This window comes from Rhipicephalus sanguineus, chromosome 5 (genome assembly GCF_013339695.2).
Source record: "Rhipicephalus sanguineus isolate Rsan-2018 chromosome 5, BIME_Rsan_1.4, whole genome shotgun sequence".
Taxonomy (NCBI): Eukaryota; Metazoa; Arthropoda; class Arachnida; order Ixodida; family Ixodidae; genus Rhipicephalus; species Rhipicephalus sanguineus.
The window spans coordinates 4,232,442-4,255,520 of NC_051180.1; the positions used below are offsets into that span (position 1 = coordinate 4,232,442).

General features: G+C 46.7%; 1 protein-coding gene across 1 annotated transcript in view; it reads left to right on the forward strand.

Annotated features, from left to right (window-relative positions):
* LOC119393130 (uncharacterized) overlaps positions 1–13,834 on the forward strand; it is a 356,820-nt gene extending 342,986 nt beyond the window's left edge. Inside the window, exons 8-9 of the mRNA XM_049415848.1 lie at positions 549–756; positions 12,637–13,834. Coding sequence (XP_049271805.1) covers positions 549–756; positions 12,637–12,713 — 285 coding nt within the window. The 3' untranslated portion in view covers positions 12,714–13,834. The remainder of the gene's footprint in view (positions 1–548; positions 757–12,636) is intronic.
* The last annotated feature ends 9,245 nt before the right edge of the window (positions 13,835–23,079 follow it).

Sequence of the window (23,079 nt, forward strand, 5' to 3'; positions counted from 1 at the left end):
GAGCGGTGCCTTGTGGACAGCAAATGCTGCAGCAGCACCTCGGCTCCGTCGCTTTGCCATAAATGACAGACGATGTGGCCAATAATTGGGGGAAGCCGGGCGGGTGGTTGGAGGCCATCAATAAAATTTATTTGTAAACAACCTGTCTATCTCTCAAGCTTTTAATCTTTCATAAATGATGGACACTCGCCGTCATGGCTACTAGCAGCGCTGACTAACACTTGTAGGTTTAAAATGCAAAGATATATCCCAATAAGTGGACGCGAGGATGACCGCCGCCGTTGCTCAGTGGTAGAACATCGGACGCGTTATTCGTAGGTCGTAGGTTCGTTCCCTGCCGCCGGCAAGTTATCTTTTCGTGCTCTTTACTTTCTTCGCCTTTACATCATAATTACTACAAAATACCATCCTCTATATTTTCCTTCGCTTTCTTGTCTGTTAGTTCTAATTAAGGAAACGTGCGAAGGAACTTGCCCGGTGAACTTTACTGAGATCCACTGGCCTCGCACAATTGCCGGAGTAGGCCAGTCTGTTTTGGTTCCCTGCAGGCTCCGGATGCGTACGTGTCTTCCCCCTCGAACGGCGCTGCCACACTGCGCCTCAACTTCCGGCTGGCTGAGCAACACTTCAGCAAAGGCGAGTTGCGCCTCAAGTGCGTCTCGCGACAGCTGCGCGAGTTCACGGCTTCCAGCGAGCTGCGTGTGCCGGTCAGCGACAAGCGCCACAGCTCGGGCCTGCAGGTCTACTTTGCAAGGGGTGAGTGGCGCTCTTTATTACGTGCCATTCTTTACGAGCTACCCCCTTCCTCGCAAAGAACTGTCCTCAGGAGTTCTGTCAATGCGTCAAATGTAACGGCATTCCAGCTCTCCGGTATAATAGTGGCATGTTAACAGATGAGTAAGAAAAAGCTGTTTGCTTCTACGTATATAGTATATTTTAACACGAAAGTGTTTTATGCCGGGGTCCGCCAAGCCTTCACTAACGGACTTCCGTCGCGGATATGAGGTTGTGAAAATTACGTTAACAGATGATAAAGAAGAAGTTCCGTCACTGGGAATTGAACCCACGACCTTTCGCTCCACAGCGCGCGGAGCTAAACGACTCGGCGGAAGTGTTTCAATCGAAAACCTGTACCATTACTATAGATACATAGCGCGCGCGTACGTATGTGTCTGTGTGCGTGTGTGCGTGTGTGTAACAAAACACATTAAAAGTATGTACTTAATGGTTGAAGTGCGCACTAGGGGCCGGATTTCGCTATCGCGTTCAACTCTAAAGGCGAAGCTTAAAGGTCCCCCAATGTTTTCTAAACGCTCATTTCCCACTTAACACCAAAAGAAGCTCGCCACCACCACCACCATCTGCCACCATTTTTTCCACTCTCGCCATCATCAGCCATTATGACCACCACAGTTTCCACCACATCCACTATTGTTTCCACCTTGTCCACCAAGAATTCCAGCATCCACCAACCCACGATTTCCAATAGGGCAATGTCTGTTCTCGCCGTTTCTGGGTAGATATAAACTGTCAATCACCTGTGGCGCATACCCATGCACCACGGCCTGTGCTGAACGGCTATGTGCCACACGTGTCTGGAGGAGAGGGTTTGACGACGTACGTGACAGGATTTTCACTTCATCTATGTCATCATAGAGGAAGGAAAAATAAGGAGAGGCCCTGACGTCACATTCGTGAAGCCTCCACATCGCAAACACACGCATCGCCTCCTAGCGAAAGAGCCTCGAAACATTTCGCGATTTCCGTCATGTCGTTTGCAAGCGCATGCGCGATTCGAGCTTTTTTTTTTTTTTTTCGCCGTGCAAGCGGCGCCGCGGCGCAGTCGACGCATGCTGCGCCTTGTGTGTGTTCTTTAGGAAAGCTACGCAATGCCCAGCTGTTGCGTATGGTTGCGTATACCCGGTGCAAATCGCGTGCACTGCGGAAAGTACCGGGTGTCACTTTTCATGTGTACGTACACGTTCGCTTCATTGCTGATCACTAATGCATGGTATTTGCATGCGAAGCTCTCGGATGTGCGCTCTGTTGCTCCTTACTCATTGTGTCAACTCAGAACACACGTCAACTTTTGTTTTCTGCCGTCTGACGCGCCGTAGATAACATGCGCCGAAGGCATCGTACATTGTTAGAGGCTGTGTCGTTCAACGAAAGGGCAATAAACTTATGTTGTTGTTATCGGACTACGTGATGTATGTATTGTGCGGTGTGCGCTCGCTGCGTGCTTGTTGTTGTGTGCGTACTGGAATTACAAACTTTACGTGCACGATCGCGTATACAATACAGCGGTGTCCTCTTTTCGACGTGAAGTTACGTCAACTATAGGTTGGCGTTGCGCCGAATAGCTACTACGCTCACTCCATATACACGAACAAAGAACCGCTAATCCGGCAACAGATCGGGAAATCGGGCTACGAGAAAGGGAAGGCCTAACGCCCAGCAGAACGCGTAAGTCACTGCTAGGTGAGTTCGAATACGATGATGCAGGGGCTGAACGTTTTTGATCACGGCACGTACCGGTATTCTGTACTGTTGCACAAAAACGCTCCACGAAGAATTTCAGCACGCAGCGCTCGGGCCTGCCACGCACGAACAGCCTGGTAAACGTCTGCTTGCAACATTTTACGCAATAAGTTTACGCCGGGACTACAAATCTGCGCAGAAGCTAATCACCGCAGAGAGCAAGCCGCGGGGCGTCTGCTGTTTTGTTTGCCCCATAAATCTGACGTCACTTCCGCCACACTTTTCGCAATGCATTGAAATACGATAGGGCCTCTCCTTAGTATTCCTTCCTCCATGTATGTCATGACCAGACAGTCGTATTCGTCAAAGCCTCTTACCCTCCGATGCAAATTTTGGTGTGCACCAGGTTAAGGAGGCGATCACGAGAGCACCCAGACGTAGGCGGCAAGATAGATAGATAGATAGATAGATAGATAGATAGATAGATAGATAGATAGATAGATAGATAGATAGATATAGATAGATAGATAGTATAGTGCCTAGAATATACTGGCTAGTGTGCCGTCCGCGGCCTTCCAGGTGGCACCAGATGGGATGAATGCCGGCGGCTGCCGCTTGGAGCGCTGTGGCGTGGGTGGGTGCCGCGGCGCCCCCCGCTTCTCATGGTGCGCCGTGTTTCCACAGCATCAGCGAGGGGGCCGCTGCAGGTTTCGTTTTTATTAAGCCGCAGCGGTTGCTCAGTGCTCGTGTTGACAAGTCACCAGAGCTTTAAGGGCTTGTTTTTATTAAATTACGCTTACTTAGAGCTCGTCAGTCCAGTGTAAAGCTTATACTAGCGCAGCTCGTATTCGAGCGTCGAACTCCGCTGCTTCAGCGCAGGCAAAAGCAAAACGTAACTTGTATTGAAACGATGCTTGCAGCGGATTTTTTTTTTTTTCGGTAGAGCAAACTTAAGCTGCCTTATTTTAATGAAATACAATAATGCCGATGTACATGGTCGTCGGCAGAGTTTTGTCTTGTAGGGTGCAAACCCATGTTATCGTGTGGGGAAGGGAGGAGCGTTTGTGGGACTTCGGTAGTCTAGCCACTGTAACTTTGGTAGAGGGCAAGTGCTGTTATGGCTTTAGGGGGGACGGGGGGGGCGCGGTCAAGTGGCTGTTTTGCACCCCCTTCTGACGCTCGTGCCGACGTTGCATTGGCCTGTAAAGAAGGCTGCTGGTGTTCCGTGTCAAAGTCATGCAGTTCTGTTTAATGGTTAGCATCAGGAAGTATATGAAACATCGTTTTTTTAAGGTAACAAGCATTTTATTCAAAAGTAGCAACACCCAAACGTAGACATAAGACAACACTAGATGAAGTAATGCACACATGAAGAATGAATTAGGGTATAGATCTAATGGCAACGGCGCAGTTTAAGGAGCTTTTGCCGTTCCCTTTCTGCTTCTTTGTCTTTGTTGATGCCTTTTACAAAAAGCGAAACCTCAAGAGCACATAGAACTTCACAACAGCTGCCAAAGCTTCCCTTTCATGTTGTGGACATCCTAATTGAGGAAAGGTCAGTGTCTGCGGCTGGCTAGAAAAGTCGGCTAGGCTCGCTTCATGTAGCTTATTTTTGCTAAAGAAACCAGTAAAACCATCTTCCATGGCCTTTACAGCGGTTGACAAGTTCTCACTGGGGTACACAAGGCCTCCATTGTCAAAATGGGTAGTGAAGTATGAGGCGGCGTCTGCACTTGCTTCAGCTTTACTTACACAAAGGCAGCCTGCGCACTGTGGACAAGAATTTTTGCTAATGATTTTTCGTGCAACATAACCTGCAACATAGTAGATCAAAGCACTGTTACTCTTTTTCTCCGTGTAGCTCTGATGATCACTAGACAAGAGCGACTGGATGACATCATCTGCGTCATTGATGCTTCCACGGTCAAGAAGGCCGTCTATCCTGTCCACAAGGCTCGTTGTTGTAGAGAGTTCATTTGGGCTTAGCAGCGCCTTGATGACGTCTGGTGCGCAGTTGCCTCCTCTGGGCGGCTTGGCTAGGTTGTAAAACGCTAGCAAATTGACAGTCACGAGGAACTGCGAAACTGTTTGGATGGATTCTCTCGGTGGATTTCATGCGTGGTGGTTGCGTCGTCCGCGATGCTGAGTCTTCTCCGCCTCTCGCCGATCATCGTGCCGCTGCGAACGGTTTCGTCGTCCGCTACGCCGTGCACCTCGGATTGAGTTTCGACTCTCTGTGATGTCCGTGCCTCTGGCCGATCGTCGTGCCGTGACGGTTCCCACGTCAGCCAAGCCGAGCGCCTCTCACCGATTAAGGCCCGCCTTTCCGTGATGCCCTCGTGCTCCTGCTCATCGTGCCCCGTCCATGAACTCCGCTGACAGGATCCCCCACTCCTACTCTCTCCTATTACTCTTTTAATCCCTCCTTATCCCATCCCCCTGAGAGCTACTGCTGAGGTGTCATCCATGAGATAGACAGTTGCGGGGCTCTCATTTTTCTTCACTTCCTGTTTTTTTATTATTAAGAATCACTCCCCCCCCAACTGTTTGGTGGTCATTGCACCCTGATGATTGTCTGATTATTCCAAAAAGGTTCTCTAGCTTATCCTGGCTTAAACGGGACGTGAGAAGATACTTGAAGCAAAGTGTCGATGTTAAAGGGACCGACGACTGCCCAGAACATGAAATGAGATGACTGCACTGATGGAAAGATTGTCCGTCGCATTACTCAAACCAACCCTGTTGATCTCGTGAGAGGCGGATTTATATTTTTATTTCTTCATTGAAAGTCGCGAAAAATGACCTTTGGCGCCTCTGGCGGCAAAATCATACACGGTCCGATGAAGCCGGTCACGTGACCGTTGATTGGTGTATGCGTTCGATGACTTTTCTGTTAGTACTGAAATATTGTTCATTTCTTTATATTAAAAGATATTACTCCATAAAAATGTACATATAGGCCTGCGTTAGTTGTATGCAACAAAGTGGCGCTGCCTTCGCTTGAATGATTTAGCCCATGCCGCGAAAAGCCATCCATGACACAGGCGCAGGCAACCTTGGTCGCAGGCGCGCACAACGCTGTACAAATACCGATAAGGTGTATAAAGCCACATCATCTCATTGTAACAGCTTGCTATTTTCAAAAATGGCTGGAAAGCTCAAAATAATGGTGGTTAAGCATAGCTACAGTAACTCCTGCGAAAGCAGAACAACGACAGCTTTCACAAGGGCTAGCGGCATTGCTATGAATTCTCAGCGTTGCTGGAGCAAGCCTTCATGCTTGTTTGGAGCCTTTCAGATCGAAAAAATTCGGCAGATCCCACGCACTGTAGGAATCGATGTAACGCGAAGCAGCCAGCAAAGAGCTGCATACGTCGCCTTGTTTGTCCTTGAGCCAAATGAAATCATTCATGCCATGAAATCTAGTCCACCATATATCACATGTTTGCCATGCACGCATGCATGCACAATGTAGTGTGCACCATGCCAATGAAACGCATATTCTCGTATATAAATGTATGACCTGTCGTTTATGTTCATCACGCACTCGTGTCATGCCATACCAATTTTGGTATATATCACTTTAAGAAAACGGCCGGAAGCGCACCATGACAGTGGCATGTAAATCATACTGTACATGACATGCATAACATGATTCGCATGTTAAGACCTCCCATTTATGTTCTTCATACAGTCACATCGCGCAATACCAATTTTGGTGTATATCAAAGGAGCGAAATGGCCGCGAATGCACCATGAGCGTGGCATGTAAGTCATGACGTACATGGCATGCATGTCATAGTTTTCATGTTACCACCTTTCATTTACGTTCGTCATACAGTGGCGTCGCGCAATACTAATTTTGGTGTATACCAAGCTAGCGAAACGGCCGGGAATGCATAATGAGCGCGGCATGTAAATCATGACATACATAACCTGCCTGTCATGATTTCCATGTTACCACCTCTCATTTACGTTCGTCATGCAGCAGCGTCGCGCAATACCAATTTTGGTGTATGTAAAACAAGCGAAACGGCACGAGTGCGTCATGAGCATGACATGTAATTCATGTCGTGCATGTCATGCATGTCATGATTTTCATGTTACCACGTCTCATTTACCTTCGTCATACAGTCGCTTCGCGCAATACCACTTTTGGTGTACATCGAGCAAGCGAAGCGGCCGCGAATGCATCATGAGCGTGGCAATTAAATCATGACATACATGACATGCATGTCATGGTTTTCATCTTACCAACTGGCATTCATGTTCTTCATACAGTCACATCGCGCAATACCAATTTTGGTGTATATCAATCTACTGAAACTGCCGCTAGCGCATCATGAGCGTGGCATGTAAATCACGTCGTACATGACTTGCATATCATGATTTTCGTGCTACCACGTCGCACTTACGTTCGTCATACTGTCGTGTCGCGTAACACCAATTTTGGTGTATACCACGCAAGCGAAACGGACGCGAATGCACCATGAGCGTGGCATGTAAATCATGACACACATGTCATGGATGTCATGGTTTTCACGCTACCACCTGTTATTCATGTTCTTCATAAAGTCACATCGTACAGTACCAATTGTGGTGTATATCAATCTAGCGAAACGACCGCGAGTGCGCCATGAGCGTGGCATGCAAAACATGTCATACATGACATGCATATCATGATTTTCATGTTACCACGTGTCAGTTATGTTCGTCATACAGAAATGTCTCGTCATGCCAGTTTTCGTATGTATCCCTTCATTTAAACGGCCGCGAGCGCCCCGAGACCATGTCATGTAAACCATGCTGCACATGACATGCGCGTCATGATTTGCATGTTAGGACCTGTCATTATGTTCGTCATGAACTCTTGTCACGCCGTACCAATTTTCGTATATATGAAATTAACGGAACGGCCAGGGAGCCCAAAGGCCGTGGAATGTAAATCATGCTGTTCATGACATGCATGTCATGATTTTCATGATATGACCTGTCATTTATGTTCGTAATAAGGCCATGTTATGACACACCAATTTTGGTATACATCCGATTAACGAAACGGCCAGGAGAGCACAAAGTCGTAGGCGGCTAGATAGATAGATAGATAGATAGATAGATAGATAGATAGATAGATAGATAGATAGATAGATAGATAGATAGATAGATAGATAGATAGATAGATAGATAGATAGATAGATAGATAGATAGATAGATAGATAGATAGATAGATAGATAGATAGATAGATAGATAGATAGATACGCTCAAAGTCGCAGAAGTTCGCTCAGAAACGTTTCGCATTTAAAATACTGCTTATAAAATAACTACGTGCTTTTAGGATAAACCACTGCAGCTACAAACGCTACGAAGGGTAAGCCGCCTGTCGCGCCGTAAAAAGCTGGGTCTAGCAAAATCAGTTGTCGGTCCCTTTATGTAGGACAACAAATCAAGGGTACTCTTGATAGTAACTCTTAGTCCAGAAGCTGTGCTTTCTGTAAGAAAACCACCGCCGGCTGGTTTTGCGTGCTGCTTCCACTCTTTCAAGTACTCAAGGAACCCTATCAAGAAGTGCATGTTTGGACTGTCAGGCTTGAGTGCTTTTTCGCTTGTCTGTGATGTCATGACACCGATCAGGCGATTCATTTGTTTCACAAAATCTACAGTCGGCTGCACAGTCTTATACGAAGACTGAATGTGCTCCTTGTACACAAAAAGCCCTTTGATGACCTGGTCGCCGTAGAGCTGAAATGCAATGGTCGCCTTCATTTTTTCGAAACAGTTTAGCTTAATGTGTGCATTTGTAATGCTGGGCATCACTTTCAGCGTAACACTTTCCCTATCAGCTTCGAAAGCTACTTGAATGATGCCACTGTGAACAGTGCTGGCATCGTCGCACGTTATGCAGTCCACAAATAGACCAGCTTTTTTTGCAAGGATGGCCGTTTCCACAATGTCTTTCGCCAGTGTCGCGGATTTCACATTCGCCTTGGACGCAAAAGCACCAAGGATTTGTGTCCAGTTTCCTGCACAAACAATGATAGGGGTACTTTCTGAGAGTACACGCCTCATAAAGTATGCTGTTGCAAAGAAAAAAAAAGGACTGTAAGTCAGCTCACCAGTGAATGGCTGAAAGAGCACAACCATGCCGTGGTCTGCCAGCACATTCTTCTGCTCAGCAGGTGTGTGGTCCCCGAAGTCGACAAAGCCTTCAGTGTGACCTGAATTTCAAAAGGAAAGCACAGGACGTACATTCAGTTTTATTTTCTGGCATCTCTCTAGAACAGTTAGAATACTGGGGCGTTTCAAGAAATTCGCCCGAAGGTCCTTAAAAACAAGGAAAATGCGATGTTTGCACGCTGCCTTCGCAATTACTCTTTCTGTAGCGGCAGGCATCTCAAGATGGGTAATTGAATTACCTTTTTAGTGAGTGGAAACAGGCGGTCGAGTCAAGTAAGAGCTGGAATTGAAATTGTTACTGAGAAAAGCTCATTGACGCTTCGAAATTTCCACAAAAGCGGCCGCTGGTAATTTTTGCGAAATAATGAAACGAAACCGAAACCATTGTACCGTAGAGCGCAACTGTACCCGAGCAGACGCCCAGAATGACGCCACTGTTTTCGACAGCGATTGCAGTGGCGTTCTTTTGCATTCAGCAACATGTGCGCAGTGCGTGCTACTATGGCAAACTTAGCTCGCACACCCACGAAGCGAAAAAAATCGAAAACTGTCATAAGAGCGCTTCCTCACTCTGGTTGTCTCGTAAAAGCATTGCGCTCTTCGATGTTTCGGTTTCGGTTTCACTGGCGAAACAATTTTTTTTTGTTTTTATAATTCCCAAAATTTTTCATGCGGCCGCTTTTTGTAAATCTCAAAGCAGTTGTGGGCCCTTCGCAGGAAGGACTTAATTCTCCCATTTTACCTGACTGCGTCTATTTTCTTTCATTAAAACATTATTTCAATCTCTGCATGCCGTAATGGATGTCTCTAGTCATCTTAAATGTCTGCCACCGCAGCAAAAATAATCGCGAAGGTAGCGAGCAAACATTGCAGTTCCATTAATTTGAGGATTTTTGGATAAGTTTCTTGAAAAGGCCTGCATAGCACAGACCCGATGAAGCGACCTCGCACATTGAGCGCACGGGAAGACAGCGCGCATAAAACAGCAGTTCCCCTCCAGTGCACAGCATACAGCGCGTTCGGGGTTATATAGGATTTTATAGCAATTTGACTTAAACTTATATACAACATATATGTCGACGACGGCGAAGATTCGCTTGGGTTACCGCAAAAAAAAAGCAGTTTTAAAATCACCTTATGCGCGTATGCATCTTTCGTAATACATTTCTCTTGAGCGAAATCGTGGCGATTATTCCTCTATGCACACAGAACTTTCCAATAATATGGGATGCAAAGCTATACTCACCTGCTGATTTTACATTTAGATGCTCGGAAAGCTTGATCTCGTCGATTAGGAGGCCACCATGACGATTGTAAGCATCCATGGTCTTCGTCTTCTCAGTCAAGGCATTGAAGATATTGGCACTGAGGCCAAAGCCGCTCTTGAAACGCTGTAGGTACCTTCGCAGGCAAGTTCTCCTGGGCAGTACCATAATGGCTTCCTTGCGTAGATGTTCGTATAACTTCGGGCTTCGCATCTTCATCATGATGCATTCCACAATCCATTCGTCGTTGTATTGCATGCCTTAATAGGACTTCTGTCGTGCAGCAAGGAAACAGCTCTTGACAGCGAGTTGCTGTTTTGGGGGAAGAGACTTAATTTTACTTTCAAATGCCTCTTCGCTAACTGCCTCGTTCTGCGCTTTCATACGATCCACCTGTTTTTTTTTTTTGCATTTGCGAGTCTCTTCTTGATTCTCGACAATTGCGAAAAATGTTCTTACAAAGCTTCTTTTCGGCATCATTTCTTGCGTTTTCCTTTCCCCTTTTCTTTCTATTGCAGGCCTGGTTTTGGACGAGAACCCTCTGGTACTTGCAGAAAACGCAAGACTTCCCGTCTGACTGCACTGACAGCAAGCATTTTTCAGAAAAAAAAATCACAGCATATCCACGGAGTGAATTATGATGAGTGGGCGAAGCTGCGGAGGTTCTTCGGTAAACCGTGAATCTTCCGTGAACTCTGCCAAGTACATCATCACCGACGTGAGATCGGGCGCGTTTATACTAAAGGTTCGATGAGTGTTATGACGACTTGCAGCTCACTTTAATTTTACATGTACGCTGTGAATTTTCATTGTTTAATCACGCACAGGAGAAATCGCACACACGCACTACCTTGGAGGTCAAAATCCTGTGCCTATATATACGGGGTGGTCAGTGAACGGTTGTGCAGCGCGAGCGGTCGGTTTTTTATATTATCATCGTTTTTATATTATGTCATCGTTATATTATAAGTAAGCTACTTCGAATGGAGCTGTGGAACTTATTTTTCTCATTTTCCAAGTACCCCGGTCTTGTGCCTTCCCGCACCGTTTCTTCTTGCCGATCTTCTTTTGCCAGCGTCTCATCTAGGAAAAATCGGCAGCACACAGCAATATCCTATCCCACTTTATATTAGTACATGAGCGTTTTTTTTTTACGAACTGGCGATTGCTTGCGGAAGTGCATAAAAGCTGCCAAGGAGCATTTCCTGTAGTGAAGAAGCCTCTAAAAATGACGTCTGTTTTTCAAGCTCGGTCGACACATTTATGTTTCCTGGGAACTTGCACATTTTACGTGTTTGAACATATCGCATTATACGGCACCTTGTCTTCGCAGTCGTATATACTTGCAAGATTTATTTTAACACGAAAGTGTTTTATGCCGGGGCCCACCAAGACTTCAGTGACGTATTTCCGTCAGGGAAATGATGTCGAAAAAATGTACACGATCGGATGGCAAAGAAAAAAAAGGTACCGTTAACGGCATCGAACCTACGACCGCTCGGTCCGTAACAACAGATGCCGGGCACGCTATCCACTGCGCCACGGTCACAGACTCTGGAGGCTTTACAAACGCGCCTTTTATATCTACCACTCTCCCGGTCGGCTAGGTGGTGTTGACCTCTGGGAGTGGTAAGGTAAAGTAATTCGTCATTGCTGCGGCCTCCGCGACTGGCACCTGCAACGCGTTACGCGTCCGTCCCGTTCGGCGCGTTTTCAATAGAAGTTGAATTTTGTCAATGCCTTAACACACAGCGAGGTGGTGACCTCTGCCCAAGTGTAGTAAAAGCGTCGGCCTCGCTCATAGCATCACGCTAATACAAACCAAAAATAGCTCTGCGTCGCGCGCCTGCCTCACCTGGCTGTAACACCGCGTTCCACGCTTACGCGCTCGCCCCGAGAAAAATCGCGGCCGGGCTACCGAGGCGGCACGACGCGCTTTGCGTTTCCCTCTAGTCCGGCCGTGGTGTTCAATCACATTTTAACATGCCGCGGGATGGCGACCAAGTTCTGCGTCCAATATGCGACGCTCTTCTGGCTATCACACCTCGTTCTCTGATTACGCTTTCACCTATTACAGCTACCACAAGGGTTTGTTTAATCATTGACGTTAGTCGTCGGGATGGAGATGTACAAGAAATCATCAAAGTGGGTGCATACACGTTAAACGGTGCTATTAGCTGCCACACATCAATATACATTGTGCAAACTCTCTTATATCAATGTACAGTAAGCATTCAGTTACTTCTGTAAGGGCACGCTTTACTTTCGTGTTATTCCGATTCCTATGACGGAGGGATCAGCCATGTTTTTTTTTTATATACACCAAACTGCAACAGCAAGGCTATGTGAAATACCGACACTGTTTTTTACTACGTGCACTGTATGCAAATAGTGTTTGTTTTCCTTTGAGGTAGTGCAATAGATGCACTGTTTTATTACTCATATTCATCGAAGGCGCTGCATGACGGAGTGCTTGCTACCTATAGACTTGGAATACCGGTCTTGATGTACGTAGGCGAGGCGTAATTCTTTGAGGGTACATGCACACGTTTCATACGACCCTACGGAAGTAGCAGTAAGGAGCAGATAACTTATCTAACTGAAGCCGTGTCACGATTGAGCACAGTCGGCTCTCTGGCCAGGCGCACGAACGAAACATTACGAAACATTATGGTTCCGCATACCATCATCTGATCCCTGTTCCATTCTGTGCAGCTAACGGCAGCAGGCAGAACGAGGACTTCCGATGGGTGGCCCTGTTGCTCCTGGTTGTGTTGGTGGCTTCGACGTAGTTGGACCTGTAGTTAGAGGGCCATTCAGCGCCACCGGGCCAAGGCGACTCTTAGCAGTGACAAGTCTCCGGGTGGGAACTACGTGCGCCTCTTCTTCGCAACCAGACAACGACTAAGAGGACGTGCTTCGCGCTCGACGTCGAGCACGCCTTTGTTGCTCACAGCTGCTCAGGCGCTGGCGGTGCATTGCTCCTGTGTCAATCTTCCTTTCTTTTGCTCCGGGAAAACTTGTTTTTTTCTCTCGAAAATTGCTTTTGCCAAAACTCTCCCTGAACGTATACTCATGGCGGCGCACTCGTCGGTCAGATGCCGTTTCCGGTAGACAGAATTTCATGGATCGCAGTCACCTTACCTGTGATTGGTGCCCATTCTGATGAGATAGCTGTGCTGATGAGCACATCGCACAAAAGCACCGGCGAAAAAGAAAGACCGTCTATAGCTAAGGCACATAGAGAGACGTGACAACGGCGAGTCAGCTTCGGAGGAGCCTGCAATGTGGAGGAACTTTAGAAAAAAAAGGGGGGGAAAGCTTTCTCTCTCGTTCACTATAGAGAAGCAAAAAGTAACGAGGCGCACCATTCGAGGGGTTTTTTGAAAGCTAGGTTTGCGGATGAAGAGAGATTTCTCATGTTATTGGTGCTGCTTTTTCTTAACGAGAGTATCTCTTAACTTGATGAAGCTCCCTTTGCAAAGAATTGGTATCACTTTCTATGGTAGCGCCGCAGTGCTGCAGCCGGAGGAGTTATTCCATTCGATGGGATACGTGTGAGTCAAGCTGCCTGGCAAAATTTTCCAGGGAGTTGCTTGGGGATCTCACACGGGATCTTGAGCACCATGCCTGATTAAGCATTTCCTCCCTACATTGGGGAGGGTAACATACCTACTGACAATATTGTGCGATGTTTTATTCAACAAAAACCTTCATATAGAGAAACTTGACACCGATAGCCGTGTCATATACGTACATCCCCATAATATACTTCAAGGATCTCCGTGTAAAGGACCATTGTAAATAGAACTTAAACGCGCCGAACCAGCAGGTTTTGTCGTCTGAATCTTCATTACCGCAAGAGAAATTGTACACAATGAGGATTTTTCCGGGCTTCTCGTTTATCGTCGTATCGCTGGTCCCACTGCTTCTCGCCCATATTAAGAAATACTGCACCCTGGGCTCAAAGATCCCGTGATATCATTATATATTGTGAGGGTGTAGGCGGGCTCACCAAAACCACATTTCGAGCATGGTACTGCTGCCTTTCGTTGATTAAGGAATGCGAGCACCGTTACTGAACATACAATGATGGAGCATGTCTTGTTGCTCAGTAATGTACAAGCGAACGCATCGGAGAAGCAGCGCAGTTTATGTGGCAGCCTTTTATTGCTACGACTGCATGTGCGAGGTACACCCTTGCTATTTTTTAGCCGTATCGCGGGAGCGCGGGATATAGCGGCGTCTAACATTCTCGAAAAACAACGAGATCTGCCGACGATGCGCAAGCGCACAATGTCGACTGAACTGCGAGCGCCATCTGCTGCGCTGATGCCCAAAATGAGTGACATCAGTTGGCGCGTGTCGGCCTCCTCGACGCTCACGCTTTCCAGGTGGGTGTGGGTGGCATTCGTTAAAGAAAGAACACAAAGAGACTGATAATGCGGCAGAAAGCACCGGTATCGAATGCGCCTAGCACAACAGCACAGCCGAGGACAATTGCACTTGGCTGCTCATAGCGCGCATGCGCATACTCTTGACCATATCACCGATGTGATCCGTTCTACAGCGCTGTCTACTCAGAGATTACTTAAAGATATGCTGGAGCAGACAGCGTAGCGGACAGCGCTCGCAGTGCACTGTGCTTCGTTGCGCACCGTCGGCAGGTCACGTTACCTTTCGAGAATATCAGACGCTACCATGTCCCGCGCTCAGCGTTCGCGCGATACTGTTAAAAAATTGCAAGGGTGTACGTGCCAGCAAGTCCGCTTGCCGTAGTGGCACGAATTTATACTGTAGCTTTTGCCAACTGCATACGTGGTATGGTTTTTGATATACAGTGTTTTTATTGTTTATTTTGAGCAGATTTCTAAACACTTAGTGTTACCGATAAAACTGCTGCGCTTTGAATATCGGAAGGAGGCGGAAATTACTTGCATGAATGTCCAGCAAGGTGACTGTAAATATCCACAAACGGACTATTTCGAGAGCGGAGCAGTTTAAGCTCGGCAAAGCTCCGCGAAGACTATCACTCCTCTTCTTCGTTTTCTGCTTCGCGGCCGGAACACGCTCTCCCGCTGCGCCGCCGCTTTGTCCGGCGTGGGATGTAATAACTCGTACGGGACCGAGTGCAGAGGGAGAGATAAAGAATGAAATACAGAGAAAGGAAGGGAAGAAAGAGGATAGAAAGACAGGGAGAGAAAAAGAAGTAGACACAAATAAAGAGGTAGAAAAAACGTGAAGCTAGACAGAAAGACAGAGAGAGAGATAGAAAGAAAGAGAGAAAAAAAGATAAAGAAATAGATGGGGATGGGAAAAAACAAGAAATAGGAAGAAATAGAGACAAAAAAGAGATAGAAAAAACAAAAAGGGGGAGAAAGAAAGAAAAAGAAAAGTAAAGAGAAACAAGGAAGGCCTCTCAACTCCGTCGTACCTTCAGGCTTGGCACCACTAGTTGCCTCATTTTGCTTTTTTTTTTTTGTTCGTTTCAGAGCAGAATGTGGGAATTGCCAAACTGGTGACGATCAGTAGTGAAATTGTGTTCTTTTCCTTTTCTTTTTTTTTTTGCGCAAGCCATCGCATTCTCACGTTTTTCGAAATGTCTGTATAATAACTCTTTGAAAATTGGTGCTCCTCGTTAATCATAAAGCGAGCCAAACTTGGCAGTACGTTTACAAATAACGGTTCGCGTGAAAGGTAATGTCCACAGCAAAATAAAATAAAAATATCTATCTATAGTTTTACCGCAGAACTTTGGAATGCGGGTTTTGTGCGGCAGAGCGTCAGAAAAGAAAACGAAAAAAAATTACAAATCGACCGCACAGTTTAACAACTCGGGTGTTCTATATTTCTTGATAATATTATCTTTCTTGAGTAGGTTTATCGAGTCCAATAAAAGTTTTGACCTTTACAACGCACTTTGTAGTGCAGCAATAACCTGTCTCGCGTGCATATCAGCACAATGTGGCAAACACGAGGCAGTGAATTTCGTACAGCATCGGGCTGGTCTTCATCACGTGGCCTCCATCATCAGCACGGCTTATTATTACCTCAGCGGAATCCAACAAAGGAGGCAAAAGGGCGGATAGCCTGATAAAAAAAATATTGTTCTAAATAATAACGGAATATTGCAATTTAATACATGCATATGTTTTCGTGAAAACACACAGGCACCGTTTCAGAGCGTTATTCCGCAGCGAGCAGAGCTGACAGCAATGTCGGCGCTGACGGAGCTCTGTATAGGACGTTTCATGTTACGAGTGCACTCCTTGGTGTGTTGCCCGACAAGACAGCAACCAAGGACGTATCCACCTTTATTATTTTGCTTTGATAAAAAAGACAGGAATATTCTCCGTAAAATTTCTAGCAACTGCTCAAGTGTTCTTTCTCATGAATTCCGAACACAGCAAAATGTGTGGGAAAACGCGTGGCCTTTGAAATTTGCTACCTTAGCATCTCAGGTGGAAAGAGTTTCGCGACAAATTTTTTGTATTGTCAGAATGCACTTGCATAACACGTATCGAGGTAATTGGTTGTGCATTATAAGGCAAAAAGAGCGCGCGCTTTACGAAGACAGGCAGAAGGAAGACGACGAACAGGCGCTGAGTGCTGTTGGGCTTCTGGGTGGTTCATTCATAAAAACATGCTTCTATGTAGCCTGCTTTTATCGGCGCCGATGCTACAAATCGGCAATGCACGGAGGACGAACTTTAGCCGAATTTCACTGCGCAAAAGAAATGTACAGGCCGCAGCTGCTCCGAAAGTACCAGAGGAAACATCGTGCATTCTGAAAAGACAGTGCGTACAAACACAAGAAACAAGTGACGCAAACAATTCACTCCAGGCAGTTATCGGCGTTTGTGGTGTCGTGACTTCTTTCCTGTGTTTGTACGCCCTGTCTTTTGAGAATGTACACTTACCAACTAGCTCAGCTCTTTGTTATTCTAAACATCGTGACCACTACGCACATTATGAAGACCCCCATAATTAATTTAGGCTGTGCACATAGTAACCGGAGTGGTCCAGCGACTACAAGACACGTTCCAAGAACATTCGTGTATAAGCAAGCTTCTTGTACAAATGCAGCTTTTCCTTTTTGGACAGTGTAGTTTTCGTACTGCTAATACTTTCATTTTCCGTTTTTTTATGCAATTGGCATCACGCAGTTATCGGCTTCACGCCTTAGGTTCCTCCCAGTGCTTGAAAAAAGCGGCTGTGAGATGCAGCGTTTCCGTAGTTTTCTCCGCCCCAGCGATGAATAACGTACGCACATCGCTAACTTGCGTAAGAAAGCACGCTACGGGCTTTGTACGCTGCCAAACAGCAGCATTCTACTGCATCCCGCTGTCCTGTGGCAATTGTTACCTCCACCAAACGGGTAGACGCGTTAATGTCCGTTTGAGGCAGCATCGCGATTCCGAGCATGCTTCGTTGTATCGCGGGTCACCGAGCCGTCTACAGCAGTCTGTCCGCTCCAGTGTTCACCGACACATGTATTCTTGCAAATTTCAAGAAGCAGAGAGAGAGGGACCTGCACGAAGCCAAGTGCACAGAAACGGAACGTAAACTTCGTATCAGCACTACGTAAATTAAACTGTCCAAACAAGAAAGACCTATATTTCTGCAAAATGCTTCTTCTTTATCAGGCACGAATAGTTTAGGAAGCTTCTTATCATGCGTCCTAGGAAAGTCTCTTGCACTCCCTGCGCAGCTCAGGCTGCTCTGTGTACAGCATGATTGAATCACCTGTGCGATTGAGCTTGATGATGCGTGTAGTTCCTCTCGTATCTGCGTAGGAACTATAAGGCTCGTGTATTTGCTTCTGTTCTTTCTTTTTTTGTGCAATGAAGTTCTGCTCAAGCTCGACGTTTGTCCCTTTATTGATTTGTACCATCTTCATACCCGCCGATAGCGCCATGTTCCATAAAGCCTACCACTTCCTATCTTAATGGCTGCAAACGTTCCAATACTCATTTGTGCCACCCACGTAAGTGATGTGCGTTATGGGCCACGTTAAACCGCAGCGCTATACGACGCATGGGCATGTGTGAATTATCGAGAGAAATACTGCAGAATGGACAAGTTGGTGCATTATGACATCGTATTGGTATTAGTATGACATCGTATTGCCTGTGTTTCCTTCTTCGCTGAAGCCTCTTTTCTTTATCCTCAAACTGACCTGCGCTATACCAATACGATATCGAGAGAAACCACGCTTATATGCAGTACGTCGTGTAGTACCTTGCGTTCGCATTTCTAAGGCTCCGTTTTCAGTGTATTATTGCTAATTTCGGATATTTCTTGTTTACCATTGAGATTTCTCGCAGTATCAATTAACCGAAATTATTAAAGGGCCTCTCTGCCGTCCTTCATCGTCTTCGCGTTTTGTATACCGAGAAAGAAAGCCTACCGTCTGAGGTGTCCGAAGCTTGCAGTAACTGACTTGTGAAGCCGGCGAAGTTGGCTAAAAAAATCAGTTTTCGGCTTTATGAGGCGCCTAGACACGAAAAAAAAAACATTGGCTGATCCCTCCGTCATAGGAATCGGTATAACACGAAAGTGAAACGTGTCTACACAGACGTAGTGCTTATCGTGTAGTGATATATGCGAGCTTGTACAATGTCTATTCGTGTTTGGAAGCTAGAGAACCGATTGGCATGGATGCACCCATGTTGACGCCTAGTTTGTAGAGGTTCGTAGCTTGAGCCGCAAACACGTGCGTCCCGCTGGCCTCTGTCTCGCTCCACCAAGGCACGTCATTCGCCCGTCGAAATCGTGTCCTTTCTGCAACGCGTATTGCAGCAGTTTTGTTAGTCGGTGATCTCGCAGTCGAAGTAGTGGGCGGCGGAGAAATCCCGTTGGTGCATGCGCAGCTCCCCTCGAGAAACGTGTAGCGAGAAGTCTTACCCTCTCGCTACTCCCGCAGAGTGCGAGACAAGCTTTGTTGGTCGTGTTCCGTGAAAATCCTCAAACAACGCGAAGCTGCCAACAACTTGCACCGGTTCACGGTTGGTGCGCTCACAGCTTCTCCGCCATCTTGTCAGCTTCTCGGTGTGTGAGGGTAGAGTGTACTGGAAGCGCTTCTGGTACACTCTAGTGGGGGAAAACCGTGCTTCGCTGGCTCGGTTTGCCATAACCGCGGTTGGGAGACGGGAAGCAATACATTTGCTGTGGCCGCTTCATGGTAGTATTTCGTGGCGGCGGACTAAAAGCGATCGGCTGGACTACGCGTGAGGTCGATATCAGCATTTGCAGATTTCAGCAAAATTCCGACTTGGAGAAAATTGAATTCGTAACCCTCGTTTACATGGTAACGTGATGGTCATTTCTTTAGGCCGTTCTAGGGGCTGACGAACGCTGGAAAGAGCATGAAAGATGTCATGCCGATACAGCCTCAAAACAGCGTTCTGGGGACGGCCGCTACGTATCAACAAATTAAGAAATAAAGAGAGGAAGAAAGAAGAAGGAAAGAAAGCAAAGCACAGGCACGCACGTGCCAAGCTTCCCTTGCCCCCATTTCCCCGATTGGGGTCTTGATATCTTTTTCCGCCTTTTAAGCGCGCATAATCCGCCGGCGCCGGTCGCCATGCTCACTAGGCTCGCGTTTCCCTGCCGACGAACTCAAAGGAGGCGCCGGCAGCGCCACCGAATTCCGCCTTTCAACATACGAAAAAAAAAACCCCGTAAATTTACTCTTTGACGCAAGCAGAAGCTGCCAGAAGTCTCTAAAATACAATTTTATGTCGTAGACTTTTGTTTTCAAGCAAAAGAAGTCTATCTGCATGGGCCTTTTACCTCTACCGATCGGTTGACTCACATCGTTGTTGGGTGACGCTAGCGGTCATTTCCAAACCACTTTCAGAGCGAAATTAAAAATGCAATTCCTTGTTTATGGGACAAATGTATACTCGTTCCTGCAGATACGACAAAGCATCTTCTCACTGTCACTACAATACAAAAATGTTTCCCAGTGGTAGACATTCCCCTGAAGGACGAATACATCGAAGTCAATTTCGCCTAAGCTGGTGTTCACTACACCAAAGGGCGTCGGCAGGGGGGGGGGGGGGGGGTGCAAAAAGCCGTCCCCCCCCCCCTCCACACCCTCACATGAGCCCCCGCCGCGATGCAACACGGGTTTGCACCCCCAACCAAGACAAAATCCTGCCAACGCCCTTCACTATATACCACTCGACTGCAGTTCAGTATGTGATAAAAAAACAAAACAAGAATGCTAATTAGTCAAGTTAGAGAAGTATTTGCATGGACATTGCCGTTTCTTACACGAGTAATTTCTTTTCCCTCGTGAAATTCGGCGGACAGGTAGAAACACCACTATTGGTCAGAAAAGACAATGAAAAAGTATGTTCGAACTAAAGAGTACGCGCCAGTTACTGTTTCATTTTAGCGTCATCCACATGCAGTGACGTAGCCAGGGGGGGCACCTTAAAAGTCGTAAGAGGGCCACGCTATTCCATTCGTCTGAATATATTTAAAAATACCAGTTAAGCTTTCTGAACGAGTAGATTTGCAGTTATGATGTTCTGTTTGAAACATCTGAAAATAAACAATACATTTGACGTACAAAAGCAAAACATGTTAATATGTTGAGACTTCTTTGAGCAATGTACGATAAAGCTTGAGCCTCTGCGTTTGCTTATTCCTTGCTTCTATTACTATTTTTCTTCCTTTCGAGAACGTGTACCTATGAAAGTCTGTGCCGGGGACATACGCCGTGAGACGTCTTAATACTTTAGGAGTGCTGTTTGTTTGGCTAGTCGGAATGGCAGACTGTATTTTTGGACCCGCTTGAAAAACAGTGAAGCAGACAAGGAACCACACACGAAAGCGCTCTGAGTTTATGGCGCCATCCTGCCTGCATTTGTGCATGCGAACTTGAACCATATGACGTGTGGTATCGCACCATCGAGTTAAGGAACAACAATTGACAAATGTGGCCCCCTTCTATGATTGTAGCTTGTGTCTCTATTATCTTTCTATCTTTGTGGGGGCTGATTGATCGTGCTAAAGCGCTTTTGTTTGCGGTTTGGTCTTCGCCTCACGGTGTCCTAGTTCTTCGAGCGCCTTCAAAGATACAGTGCGTTTTAATAGTATGTACTGAGCGGAACGCTGAATTCGTTATATTTCTGTGCATGACGTCTCCTTTCACCATGAATCTCTTAACGTTTCATCGGTGAAGAACATACCTAGAAAAATAACGCGCAGTCTTGATAAATGTAAGCTGTAGTTATGAAGCGCTCTGACTTTGCTCAATCTTATTGTACTCTACATATATGCGCGATGCCTTGTTGAAAGTTTATATTGAGACCGACGTAGCTGTTTGCATATCCCGTTACAGTGTTTAGCGTGCACACAGCGCGCCCCTATGTACAACAGCGAATACCTTGCCAACCTAATGACAGTTGCGCTTTGTCAATGCGTTGTTCAGTAAGTGGTATTTTCACGGAAAAATAAAATGCAGTGCTTCATAATATTTACGCCTTTCGGTCTGTGGTGTTGTGTACAGATACTCTTCTCGTCCTTAGAAAGAATAGCTCGAAACGAAATCTAAAAGGGGAATTGTACAGCGTGATGTAAAGTACTTTAATAAACAAGTCTCCGTTCAATGTGTGTGTCTGCCTCCTTGCATACGGTTCTTGCGTAGGTCTCGCACGCAGGCAGCTTGTCATAAGGAAGTATAGAAGACATCGGACTGGCCACAGTAGGGAAGCCCTTGCACGGGCTTCATCAAACTCACAAATGTTGCACATGCAGATGTAGAAATTTCCTTTTTCTGTTATTCGCAACCAGTGCCGGTTGACGTTGGGAAATCCCTGCGACACTTTTTGAACGTGGTCAGAGAATGCTGCTGATCGGTATAGTCGAGGCTCTGGCGAACATGTGAGCCAAACTTTATAGGGCATGGGATTTACGATTAAATTTCGAAATCAGCTAAAAATCGCTCGCTCTTCTTTCGACAAATGATGCCATAGCCACATTTTTTTTCTGCGTCCAAAACACGTTTGAAACGGCCATTGGCTGATTTGAGCATCGTGCGCTGCGTAGTGACCGCGGCCACGGCGGGATACCGCGACGCACGCGCGAATTACTCAAAGGAAAAAAGAAAGCGCTCCAGATCATGGCGCGTACAACAGATGAACAGACTTGCGCCCTTGTCATCACCCGTGCAGCTTTCATCGCTCTGGCTGATACGAAAGGAGAGAAGGCGCTTATGTGCAACAAATGCCTCTGACTCCGCTCGTACTTCAAAAAATACTTTTCCGGCAGTCTGTTCTTGAGGCAATCAACTCCGGTAATGAGGCCGTTCGGTTATTACCTTAGGAAGCGCTGCAGGGCCTCTTAACACCAGTGCAGGTGGAGGTGCCATCAACGTTCAGGACATACAAACAGAACATAGCCTCAATATCGCAACAAAATAAAACACCACATATGCCTAGGGCCACAATTCTCCTCGGGGTATGCAAATGACAGGCGCGTTCTGAGGACGGCGGCGAAAACGTAAACCCATCAGGGCGACGGCAATGTGAGGGATAAGAATGAGCAGGGAGGCCAACGAGAATTGAAACGTCCCGTTTGCTACCCTGCGCTAAGGAGAAGGTGTAAAGTCGAGATGAGAGGCACGCTAAAACAAACACACACTTCAAAGTGTGGCCCAGTGGGCCGCAGAAAGTTGACCGCTATGCCTACACTAAGAAGTGGGGACCGTAGTTTTATTGGTCGCGTAAGTCGCCGCAAACTTTTGCCTTTGCGCGCAAGCATGGCGATAGCATGCTTGCGCAAACGCACAAGCGTGGTGTCACGCGCGCGCATGCACGTCTCACTCGATGACCGTCAAGACTCGTTGCAGACAGAGCTGAGCATCGCCTTTTGCTGTCTTTGAGACACCGAACGAAGGGGCTGCACTGCAGCTGCATACCGACAGCACGACCAGCGCTGACCCGTGGTGTCCCTTTGTAGTACAGTCAGAATCACACTTCTCTAGAGCGGTCGAGCGCGTGGCTGTGCATGCCGGCGCCGCCCGCAGCTGCTACCTCACGTTGGTTACAAGCTTCCGTTTACGCTTGAATTATAGCACAAGGACCGAGCCTGCAGTATGACTGTATTTGGCAACGTTACGGCGTTCGTCTCTGCATATGTTTA